This window comes from Urocampus carinirostris, chromosome 4 (assembly GCF_059441175.1).
Source record: "Urocampus carinirostris isolate Australia breed hairy pipefish chromosome 4, RoL_Ucar_1.0, whole genome shotgun sequence".
In the NCBI taxonomy this organism is placed as follows: domain Eukaryota; kingdom Metazoa; phylum Chordata; class Actinopteri; order Syngnathiformes; family Syngnathidae; genus Urocampus; species Urocampus carinirostris.
In genome coordinates, this window is record NC_142352.1 from 527330 (window position 1) to 539655 (window position 12326).

At 45.2% G+C, this 12326-nt stretch overlaps 1 protein-coding gene across 1 annotated transcript; it reads right to left on the bottom strand.

Annotated features, from left to right (window-relative positions):
- Window positions 1-1732: 1732 nt before the first annotated feature.
- On the bottom strand, window positions 1733-10620 carry LOC148366589 (chymotrypsin A-like). Its single transcript, XM_088333386.1, has 7 exons — window positions 10555-10620; window positions 8751-8854; window positions 7324-7403; window positions 6267-6345; window positions 4154-4334; window positions 2590-2723; window positions 1733-1937 (listed from the first exon to the last, which is right to left on the bottom strand). The coding sequence occupies exons 1-7, from the start codon at window positions 10604-10606 to the stop codon at window positions 1776-1778; spliced, it is 792 nt and encodes a 263-aa protein (XP_088189512.1). The 5' UTR covers window positions 10607-10620; the 3' UTR covers window positions 1733-1775.
- Window positions 10621-12326: the final 1706 nt, after the last annotated feature.

The window sequence follows — 12326 nt, forward strand, 5'->3', positions numbered from 1 at the left end:
CTCTCTCCCCCTCCCCCATCGCTCCCCCTCCTTCGAACGACCTTCCTTTGCGAATTTTTTCAGGCTCGCCCGTTTTGATGGCGCGATGGCCCGTTTCGAATTCTCTTTCCCTCAGTAAAGGACAGGATGATGCTTTTCAAGTAAAACAAAAGAAAAATATAAACAAGGGAAGTGTCAGAAATACCCCACTGCCTTGAAATGGTTCAGTCCGTTACATTCCTAGCACCGCTTTCGATATTTAGTTTTGTAGTATGACTGTATTGTAAAAGTATTTCTCCAAGAGTATTTTGGTACAATTTCCATAGTAGATATTTCCTAGTATATCTGCAGTATTTTGGTAGTATTTGTGTCGTGATACTTCCCTAGAAGTATTTTTGTGGTATTTCTGTCATAATTTGTATGTTTGTATTGTAGTATTACTGTAGAAGTATTTTTGTAGTCATTCTATCGTATTTTGTGTATCGCCAATAATATATCAAGTCCCTGTTTTGGAGCACCAAATTTCAAGTTTAATTTTGAAGTCATTCTGTAACGTTTTTGGAGTATTTTTCTTGCAGAAAGTTTTGTTAGTCGTACTTGATTTATTATTCTATGTATCGTCCTTATATTTTGAGCATTTTGGTTCGGAGGGTCGGATGAAGAAGTGTGACGGGCCACACGCGGCCCGCGGGCCGTCGTTTCCGGCCCCCCAAAGCTCTGAACCAAAAACAGCCCTCGCTTTTGAGTAAAACATTTAATCAGGAAATTTGTGTTGCTCAATAAGATTTGTTGAAAGGGACAGTGTGTGTCGGATAACGCCACCTTGTGGTAAAAAAAATGCCATTTGTTTAAAAGAGAATATTGATTTGAAATGTATTTTGTTTGTTTGGTCGTTTCTTGACATGTTTTAGTTGTTTCCTGGGGAATATTTGTTGACTTTGGGTCAGTTTCCAGGTCGTTAATTGGAGTGTTTTTGTGGACTTTTCTCGTCGTGTATTCGTTGTTTCCCCAGTGTTGTTTTCTTGTTGAATTTTTTATTAGAATTTGATTTTTGGTTGTTTCTTTAATTTTTTTTTTTTTTCCAGGCACATTTTATTTTTTTGTTTTTGCTTTTTGGTCGTTACATTGTTTGTTTTTGGTCTTGTCATCATTTGGTTGATTGTTTTTTGTTTGTTGTTTGGTCATTTTTTCATTTCAGGTTTTAGTTGTTTCTTGGTGAATATTTGTTGATTTTGTGTCAGTTTCGAAGTCATTAATTGGAGTGTTTTTCTGGACTTTTCTGGTCGTATATTCCTTGTTTCCCGGTGTTGTTTTCTCGTTGGATTTTTGATCATCATTTCGTTTTTGGTGGTTTTCCGGGCAATTTTTGTTCATTTTATTTGTTTTGTTTTCTGTTAGTTTTTTGGCTGTTATATTGTTTATTTGTTTTTGGTCTTGTCATCATTTGGTTGATTGTTTTTTGGTCATTGTTTTTTTTTTTTGGTGGATTTTTCGGTCAATTGTTGTTGTTTTTTCTTTTTTGACCGTTTTGTTTTTCTTTTTTTTCTTTTTGTTTTTTTCTAAAATCATTTCCAGTCAGATTTGGGTTGTTTGTTTTTCAATTCATTCAACAGGAAAGCGCTTATGGAGCCATCGCGGAAGACGAAACGAAGGGGGTAACCGGCTCTCCATTGGCGGACATGTCAGTAGAGCCGGTTCGTTCATGTTCGCTACCCCTCGGCCGGATCCCAAACGAAGGACATTAAATTCAGAATTTTTTTTTCATCCATTTTTTATTTTCCTAGCTGACGTCATCTTTAGTTGGCGGCGATGGTCTGGTCCATCCAAGCGCGCAATTCGGTGACGCGGGCGTAGACGCCGGGCATGGTGGGGGTGCAGGTGCCGCTGCCCCAGGACACGATGCCCACCAGGGTCCAAGCGCCCGCCTTCTGGCACACCAGGGGGCCGCCGGAGTCGCCCTGAAAACACGCCGCATGAAAGCTGGATCGTTAGGCAAACTGTGGCCCGCGGGCCGGCTCTGTAAGTCAAATTAGCATGACAATATATATCGAGGCTATACTTCCCAACAGCTACCACAGAAATATTTAAAAAACACTACAGAATTACAACGAAAATACGACTACAAAGACGCAGTAAAACTAAGTGCTAAGTACGCTTCTTCAAATTTCCTCCTCTTAGCTTTTGGGAGGAGACTTTTGTTTCGTCTCTTTACCCTGTAACTCGTGCACTTTATTCTAGGAATTTTTAAAAAAAAAACTCCCCCCAGTAAACAGGCCAGCAGGGGGAGCCCGCCGCACTATTTGGGAACCGCTCCTGGGTTATATGGTAACCCGAAGAAGAGTGCTACAAGACTACGAAGACTCAAACTGACCGAAAAAGCACTATTTTTCCTTTATTCTCGGGCTTGGTCTTTTTTAGGGACGGGGTACTCGTAGCAGCAAGATGGCGGACAATGGTGTCAGCCAGGAGCCGCTAAATGATACAAAATGTCTCTTTAAATCTCAGGATGACTAAGGAAAAGGCTGGCGGGAAGAGACTCGAAAAGGGAGCATATTTTGCAGTGAGCCGGCTGAGTCAACAGGTGGCGCCAGAAATCCTTTGGGAACCCACCATGCAGGAGGAAGCTCCGGAGGCTCCGGCGCAGATCATCAGGCTGCTGATCTTGTTACCCCAAAAGCGACGGCACTGCTCGTTGCTCAGCAGAGGAAGCGAGGCCTGCTGCAGGAGAGCCGGAGTGTCCGGGGCTGAAAGGGAAAGCGAGGCTCGCCGTTAGCTTCGGACCCGCGACCCCATAGTTCCTGTTCCAAACGCGCCCCTTTTCCATTTCAACCCAAATGACAGCATTTTTACAACTTTCTCGCGGATCCCTAAAAAGTCCTGAAAAGGCATTGAATTCATCGGCATTCAAATGTCATCTAAACTTCAAAAGTCTTGAATAAGATTTATATTTTTTCCAGGTCAAATAAATGTGTTACATTTATCGATAAGTCAATAAGTCTGTGCCGGTTGCCATGGCGCCCAATTGGACCCGCCCGTGTGGCGCGGGCTGCGGCTTGTTGACGGATTGTCTTTCTGTCTTTTTAAGCTCAGTGCTCTCACTCTTCCATTGTCAGTCCGCCAACGAAACCTCTGCTCCACAAGACGTGGGTTCTGACTCAATCCTGTTCTCATGTTGGTATTTCCTGTCCGGTATTGTTCCCGTTTAATGTCAGTTTCCAGTTCGTTCCTGTCTATTTTTTTACCGTTTATTATTCTGTCCAGTTTTTATTCCCGTCTGTCCGTTTGTTCTGTTTAATTTCGAAATCCTGTTTCTATATCCCGTCTGTCGTGTCCTGCCTGGTATTGATTTCGTCGGTCTCTGGCTTCCTGTCTTTCCACGCCAGACCGCTGCCTAACATGCATGACTCCCCATTTCCCGTAAAATAAAACCTTGTGTGAGAAACATCACGCATTTTGTCCTGTTACATACTGGTTTCTTGTTTTGTTCCTGTCTATTTTTGTCCTATTTATTATTCTCTCCGGTTTTCATTCTGTCTGTCCTGTCCTGTCCAGTTTCGACCCCTTCTGTCTGGTATCTGCTCGGGCAATTGGAATCAATCTTGTCCGTCTCTGGCTTCCTGTCTCTAACGTGCATGAATCCCCATTTCCTGTAAAAACGCGCGTGGGTCCTGATCCTGTTCTGGTTCTTGACAAAGTCACCTATTGACTTTGGTGGCAGCGTGGCGTGACCGCAATGTCGGAACTATCAAAACGGCGATGTGCTTTCAGTCGGACGCGTGGGACTTCGGTCTAGCCAGGATAGACTTTTGAACTAGGGACCGAGACATTATCCTTGGACTGTGCCCGCGTCACGTTTTTGGCCACGGCTTTAAGCTGCGACGTTTGAGTCGAGGCTATTTTGTGGCTGTGAACCTGAGTAAATGTGATGTTCTCATGGTCTCCGTTGAAAGAGACCTCAGTTTTCAGACTGACTGACTGACGTGCATCGTTTGAACATCTTTTCGTGATTTATTGTCCCGCAAGCGTAAGATTTAAGGGGTTTGGTTATTTTTAGGAAAGAAAACGAAACCGTTCGCGGACCGGCAATCCCGAAGCACGGCGATATCGATCGGTATCGCGATACGGGGGAACGGCGCACGGTCCCGACCCGACGGCTTGGCGGCGGTCCGCTCACCGTTGTGTCGGGTCAGACCCCAACCGGTGGTGACGCACTTCATGCCGGCCTGGAAACTGTCGCCGTTTTGGGCCACGCAGACGGGCGAGACGCGCATGTTCATCTGGGCGGGGCTGGCCAGCTTGATCAGCAGGATGTCGTTGTTGATGGTGAAGCCGTTGTAGCGCGGGTGCTTGAACACCTGGACGGAGACGCAGATGGCACGTCGGTCAAGGCCCCCCCAAAAAATGGCTCTTTCTCTTGGAGACTCTGGTGGGTGTGGACGCTCTAGGCCGGGGGTGGCCAACCCGGTCCTGCATGTTTCTGAGGTTTCTCTGCTCCAACACAGTTAGGGAGGGACTCTGTGTAGAGCCACTGCTCCTCCGCATTGAGAGGAGTCAGTTGAGGTGGCTCGGGCATCTGATAAGGATGCCTCCCGGACGCATGTCCCACCGGCAGGAGGCCCCAGGGGCGACCCAGGACACGCTGGAGACATTGTCTCTCGGCAGGCCTGGGAACTCCTCGGGATCCCTTCGGATGAGCTGGAGGAGGTGGCTGGGGATAGGGACGTCTGGGTGTCCCTTTTAAGGCTGCTGCCCCCACCACCCCACCCCAGATATGCGAAAGACAATGGATGGATGGATGGATAGCAGGCTTTGCGAGAGCTTGATAATAATCCAGGTGATTGGAATGACCTGCATTGGAGCGGAGAAACCTCCAAAACATGCAGGACGTGCGTCTCTCCAGGACCGGGTTGGTCACCCTTGGTCTAGGTTGTCTCATTTATGCTAAGAATGGCCGCCTGCCTAAAAACAAAAACTCTCGCAGGCCCCGGACCGGTTAAAGGGGGAGAACGAGAGACAAGGAGCGGGAGAAAGAGAGAGAGGCGCGACACAGGAAAAAAGAACAAAAGAGAGAGGAGGGGAAGAAGGAGAGAGTGAGAGAAAGAGACAAGGGAAAGAAAGTGACAAAGAGGGGAAAAAAGGGAAAACAGAGGACAGGGAGAAAGTGAGAGAACGAAATAGAGTAAAAGAAAAAAAAGAGAGGGATATAAAGTTAAAGCATGAGAGAAGGCGAGAGAGAGAGAGAAAGAGAGAAGCTGAGAGTGAGAGACAAGTAAGACAAAGAGAAGAAGGATATAAAGAAAGAAGTGTGAGAGAGAGAGAGAGAGTATTAAAGGGGGAGAACAAGAGAAAAGGAGCAGGAGAAAGAGAGAGAGGTGCAACACAGGGAAAAAAACAGAGAGGACAGGAAGAAGGAGAGAGTGAGAGAAAGAGACAATGGAAAGAAAGTGAGAAAGAGGGAGGAAAAAAGGGAGGACAGAGGACAGGGAGAAAGTGAGAGAAGGAAAAAGATTAAAAGAAACAAAAAGAGAGGGATATAAAGTTAAAGCATGAGAGAAGGCGATAGAGAGAGAGAGAGAGAGAGAGAGAGAGAAGCTGAGAGTGAGAGGCAAGTAAGACAAAGAGAGGAAGGATAGAAAGAAGTGAGAGAGAGAGAGAGAGAGTATTAAAGGAGGAGAACAAGAGAAAAGGAGCAGGAGAAAGAGAGAGAGGCGCAACACAGGGAAAAACAGAGAGGACAGGAAGAAAGAGAGAGTGAGAGAAAGAGACAATGGAAAGAAAGTGAGAAAGCGGGAGGAAAAAAGGGAGGACAGAGGACAGGGAGAAAGTGAGAGAAGGAAAAAGATTAAAAGAAACAAAAAGAGAGGGATATAAAGTTAAAGCATGAGAGAAGCTGAGAGTGAGAGAAAAGTAAGCGAGAGAGAGGAAGGATAAATGGAAAGAAGTGAGAGAAAGAGCGAGAGAAGGGGAGATGGAATTGAGAAAAAGAAAGAGTAAACAAAGGGGGAGAGAGAACAAAATGGAGAGAGACAAAGATAAACAGAGACAGACAGACAAAAAGAGATGAAGAAAGTAAGAGAGACAACAAAAAAGAGAGTTTGAGCCTCCTGGGCCGCATGTGGCCCGCGGGACGTAGCTTGTCCCTACACAATTTAAATAAAGTTATTTGGACTCATTTTGCGTCGCTATGGATTCAAAACCCTCATACGAGTTGATGAGACTCTGGGGAAACCCGCCAAAGTCTCCCTAAGTAAGACTGGAAAGAGCAAAAACGGATCCGGTTCTCTTACCTTGCCCACCTTCAGGACCTGGGTATCCTCGGCGCTGGAGGAACGATCGTGCTCGCCCACGACCACGCGGTGGGAAGTCCTGCAACGACCGGCGACTGAGTCAGTGCTCCCCCGTGTGGCCGAACATAGGGATCGACCGATAGGGGCGAACCATGATTAAGTATCAAGAGGAAGCCGATAAACCACGGGTGTCAAACAGCGGCCCGCGGGCCAGATCAGGCCCGCTAAGGGATCGAATCTTGCCCACGAGACAACACCCAGAGAAGCGCAAGAGAAAAACAAACTGCAGAGTGAAATATGGCAACTTGATGTTACCAAGGCCAGGTGCCTCGAACAAAGACACTGGACTTGTATTTATTTCTCTCCCTCTCTCCCTTTTCCACCCCTTTTCTCCCACTTTCTGTCTCTGTCTCGTTCACTCTCTGTGTCTCTCTTTTTCTCTTCCTTTGTTGCTCTTTGTCTCTTTCTCTGTGTCTTTTTAACTTCTTTTGCTCTAACTTCCTTTTTTCCTTTTCTCTCTTTTCTCTTTCTCTCTTCCTAACCTTCAGGCTTTCCTTTCTCTTTTCTCTCCTTCTGTCTCTCTATTTCTCTTTGGATTTTTTTCTTTCTCTCCCTTTCTTTTCCCCCTCTGTCACGACTTTGATCTCTTTTGTTTCTCCCTCTCTCTTTTTCTTTCTTTGTGCAACCCTCTCTCCTTTTCCCTCCCTCTTTCTCTTATTTCTTTATCTCTCTCTCTCTCTCTCTCATCTATTAGTCCGGCCCCCGAGAGAATGTTTGTTCTATGGTGTGGCCCCCGAGTTCAAATGAGTTTGACACCCCTGCGATAAACCATATTTACCGTAAAACTTCAAAATTGGCGCAAGAAATTTCTAATCATGCAAAATGAAACAAAGAATACGTGTTACCAATTTGTTTAAAACGTTCGAAGCCTTTTACGGTAAAGAAATGAAATCTTTCTCTCGAGCGCAGGAAATAAAAGGAGGCGTAGCGGCAAGACGGGAACGGAAAGGGCTCCCCGAAGAACGAACGGCCGTAAAATGTCTGGTTGCGGTCCGACCTGACGTTGCAGTGGGCGGCCGTCACCACCCAGTTCTCGTTGACCAGCGATCCGCCGCAGAAGTGGAAACCCGTGTAGTCCTGGGGAAGAGAAGGCCGTTCATTACTCATCACGAGTTTTATTAGACCTGGGCTCTCCGAGGTAGCGCCCCCCTGAGGACAATTCAGGTAAAGCGCTTTCCCGTTTTCTAGTCAAATGATTTGTTGTATCGGTTGTGCGTTTAACTCTACTTCCCACGATCAACCTGCTAATAACATCGTCATAACGCGATAAGTTGTCTCAGTAAGGATTTTAAGCAACCAATTAAGATCGTAGAATGAGAATCCATTATGGATGTAATAATAACTTTAGTTTTGCTGAAATTGCTGCTGAAATATATTTGGATAGGTTGCATCCTGCAATGACGAGCCCAACAGTGCCACCTGCTGGTATGGGGTAAGGTTTAGTCGAGCCTCTGATTTTATGACCGGAAGGCAGATATTGTTAGCGCGCTGCTAACGGTGAGCCACGATCCTTTGGTGCTCCTCAAAAAGTTTATCGATAACATTAGAATAGAATAGAATCGAATATACCTTTATTGTCATTGTTACAACATGGGATATATTGTGACAACGAAATTGGACGCAGCACTCCAGTCTCACATTTTACAGTAAGGATATAAAGAAAACAAAGAAGATAAAGGAACAAAGAAGATGTTTGTACTGTCCTTTGTTTTCCTCCAGGGGGGGGGGTGTATGAGGGGGTGAGGGACAGACAGAGATGGGCGGACCCAACTAGATGTTTGATCTTACTGTACACACAGTCCATTAAAACCACAGCTGACAAATCTTGCAAAATACACAGTAATGCAATCGATGTTGTCAAGCGGTTTGGATTTATTTTCGTTTTGTTTCTGTCGCCATTATATGTTTTGCTCGTACGTTGTACTAAAATGCTAATTCCCCTTATAGATGTTGAGAACCAGCGGAGGTGCTAACCCCAGGGTGTGTGTATGTTTTGTCGCTCAAGGCAGCAATTGTTATAAAAGCCTCATCATCCAGTCCAGCCTGAATGGGGATCCTCGGTGGGACGGCTACACCGAGGTTACATATTGAAACTCCGTAACGAGCCAACAGTAACCGTCGAGCCCTTTCTTTGTTTGGAAACAAATGTGAAGTATCCAAGCTGCGGCACAACGGCAGAATTCGTGTCACTTTATAGCAGAGATCATCCGTAGGAACAGCTCAAAATAGCACCAAGTATGTGCTAATAGCGAGATAGATGCTTGATTTTAGTCATCGAGGTCAACAAAGAAACCTTCTTTTGATCAGTGCCGGAATCCTTTCTTGATACTGGAAAAATGGAAACCTTGAAAGTGCTTGAATTCGGCCTTGAAAAAAGTGTAGGGACCTACGATGGAGTGGCGGTTCGCTCGCTAGCGTACGTACCTGCAGGGACACCTGCCAGGGCCAAGAGTGGGGCACCGCCTCCTCTCCGTTGACGATACGGGAGTAGCCGGTGACCACCGGAGGGATGGCCGGATTGCCGCAACCTGACGGGACAGGACCAGAAAGTCATTATCCCGGAATAACTTTTCAAATCTACTTCTGAAACAAATCGGTTTCCCAAAGTATCTTTGTCACCTGAAACGTTTGTAAGTCGAGACGCCTTTCGCATGTAAAATTCATGTTCAAAAACCAAGATCGGAGGAAATGATACATATACATTTTTACATGAAAACAAAATATGTTTTGACCGAGTTCGTACGGGTGCTCGAAATTCTTGAAAATTCTTGAATGTTTTCTAGGTTTGCAAAGGGCTTGAATTTTGGACGACGTGTATGTAAATGCTTGAAATGGTCGCCACCTTTTCCGGCAGTCCGACCCGATTGTCGTGATTACTGATGTGACTCGGGCGTGCCCGCTCATTTGCCGCCAACCGCCGCGGGTTCTGATTGGCTCCCTGTCACTATTTAAACCCTGTCCCGTCAATCCCCTGTGGTCGGTCCGTCTGCGAATCTCAGTGTATACAAGGCAAGCCTTTTTCGACCCTGACTCACTCCTGTCCTGTTTTGCTCCCGTTTGTCTCCGGCTACAACCCGTTTTGATCCCGATCACGTCTGCTCTCCCGTTCTGGCTTACGACTCGCTTCCGACCCCGACCAGGTTTTTGCCCTCCTGTACCGGTTTTCCGACACCGCCACAAAAGTACTACAGACATACTAAAAAAAGTACTGCAATAGAAATACTTAAAACAATCTACTAAGAAATAATAAAAATAGCACTACAGTAATACTTAAACATAAAAATATTATGACAGAACCGTTACGACTTAAATACTACAACAATACGACTACGGTTCATTACAGAAATAGGAAAGAAATACAAAACATTTTAGTGAAATATTGTAATAATTCTACTATGGAAATACTAAATCACAAAAATACGACGAAAAAAATGTTACAACATAAATACTATAAAATATAACTATAGTTATATATATATATATAAATACGAGAGTAATACTGAAAAACTAAATATCACAATTCCTGACTAAAACGGGGACCAGAAATTGTATTTATTTATAAATCAAAGTGTCCTTGGGCAAGACACTGAATCCCTAATGCCCCCATTAGGCAGGTCGGCGCCTTGCATGGCTGCATGGCTGCTATTGGTGTGTGAGTGTGTGTGTGAATGAGTAAGTGTGAAGCACATTGTAAAGTGCTTTGGGAGCTCTTCATAGGCTTGAAAAGCTCTATATAAATGAAAACCATTTACCATTTAGCATCTTGATTATCCTCAAAACGTTTGGAGGCTGACTCCCTATTGGTGTGTGAGCTTGTGTGTGAATGGGTAAGTGTGAAGCACATTGTAAAGCGCTTTGGGAGCTCTTCATCGGCTTAAAAAGCGCTATAGAAACGCATAACATTTATCATTTATTATTTAAAGCACCGATGAGTTCATCATTTGCATTTTTTTGTGCCGATTGACTGTAAAGTCCCTTAGTATAAAAACGGGGATTGTATAAATAAGTTGATTTTAAGGTAGAATAATCAGGCTCTTCTCAGCAAATAGAAGTGAAGGGAATAGAATATGCATGTATTTACGTCTAATAGAGAGAAAAACGGTACGGGTGTCCATGATGGACCCCTCAGAACCCAACGCTGCCCCCTGGCGACTCGGAACGGTAGCGCACCCCTAGATGAAAGGCGCAAAAAGCGACAGCGGGTGCTAGCGTGCTAAGGCTAACTCACCGTAGGCGGCACCGAGGAAGGCGAGGCAGGAGAGGATCCACAGGAAGGCCATGACCGAAGCTTGACTTTTCCCAAGCCGCGCCCGCCTTTTATACTGGCGCGCCGGCACCCGATTGGTCGAGTGCGGCGATGGGGGCGGAGACTCCCTATCGGCGGCGTGAGAGTCCGGCCGCATGGCGTTCTGCTTGCGTTATTGACAAATGGGTCATTGATTGACTTTTGGGCTGATTGAGCCCATTTTTCCCTTAACCGGGCACTTTTTGATTTTTTTTTAACCTGAAAAAGAACTCAAAGCTGTTATGCATTTGCTTTTACGGTAGGTGAGCGCCCAATCAGGTGGCAAATTTCTAGTTCCAAAAAAATCGTCACCCACCGCAAAAAAAAATCCTTTTTTAAAATCATGGGCACGAGTTTCCTAAAGGTAACGATAACAGCCATTCGAGTTGAATATTTCTGATTGGACAAAACAAAATCACATTTCTTTTCATGCGGAGTTTCGGTCCGGTCGGCCTGGAGAGGGATGGGCGCACCCAGGCTGTACTTGCAATGAAAGCAAAATCATAGTACCCTTTTTTAAGCAGACAATTTGATTTTTAGTTTTCGAGTATTACATTTGTCGGCCTGGCGAAAGACGGAGGCCGCCAGGCTGTCATTTCCCAAGACACACCACCTGCCTGTCAGTCACAGTTGCCATGGTGCCCAATTGTTCCTGCCCATATGGCTCGATGACAGATTGGCTTTCCTGCTATTTAAACCCAGTTCTGTCACTCCTTTTGTCAGTGCATCAACAAACCTTTGCCCCGAAAGACGTGGGTTCTGACTCAGTTCTGTTCCCTGTTAGTATTTCCTGTCCGGTATTGTTCCCGTTTATTTTGTCCTGTTTAATGGCGGTTTCCAGTTTCGTTCCCGTGTATTTTTGTTTTGTTTATTATTCTCTCCAGTTTTATGTTTCTGTCTAGTTTGTCCTGTTTATTTTCGATATCCTGTTTCAATATCAATCCCGTCTGTCCGGTCCTGTCAGGTATCGACCCATCTGTCTGATATCTGGTCGGACAATTGGTATCGATCTCGTCGGTCTCTGGCTTCTTGTCTTTCCACGGCAGACCGCGGCCTAACGTGCATGACTCCCCATTTCCCGTAAAATAAAAGCTTGTCTGAGAAACGTCACAAATTTGGGTCCTGATCCGGTTCCGGTTCATGACACCGCCCGCTTAAGGGATCCACCCACCACCAACGAACGAAACTTTCAACTTCGACTGTCCCTTTAACTAGAAAAACTGTTGAATGACATCACGGCAACAAAAAAAAAAGCAAAGAAATCTGCAAAAGGCCCTGGTTCCGATGGAAAAATCTCCCAAATCGGTTATCGCAGAGCAAAGTATCATTTGAAAGTTGTTTTCTTCCACTTTCCATTGATACCCATCACCCAAATTCGATATTCCCCTCATGGCGACTCGTTTCCGTCGATCGGGTCGCAAATGTAAAGGCCTTCCATCGCATCTCGGTATCAAACTTTTTGGGTTCGCGGTACCAGAGACAAATGTTAGAGAACAGAGAAAACAAAGTCGTCTCGAAAGATAGAAATGAAGGCAACAACGAGGAAAACAACTCTTTGCCGTTGAAAAATTTGATACATTTTACTATAAAGGATTTTATACAAGTGACATTTATTGAACGCAATGAAGATTTTAACAGAGAAGGCTTCAGTTCAACGACGGGTCACGCTCGTCCGAATGCGAATGATTTGTTTAGTTCTGTTGATAACAGGACTC

Bases quoted from the DNA above. Each gene is read 5' to 3' on its own strand.
- LOC148366589 (XM_088333386.1), bottom strand. From the start codon at position 10,606: ATGGCCTTCCTGTGGATCCTCTCCTGCCTCGCCTTCCTCGGTGCCGCC. The intron at 8,855-10,554 runs GTGAGTTAGCCT...CTGTCCCGTCAG, and splicing joins CTTCCTCGGTGCCGCCTACG to GTTGCGGCAATCCGGCCATC. The intron at 6,346-7,323 runs GTCGGACCGCAA...CGGTCGTTGCAG, and splicing joins GCCGCCCACTGCAACGTCAG to GACTTCCCACCGCGTGGTCG.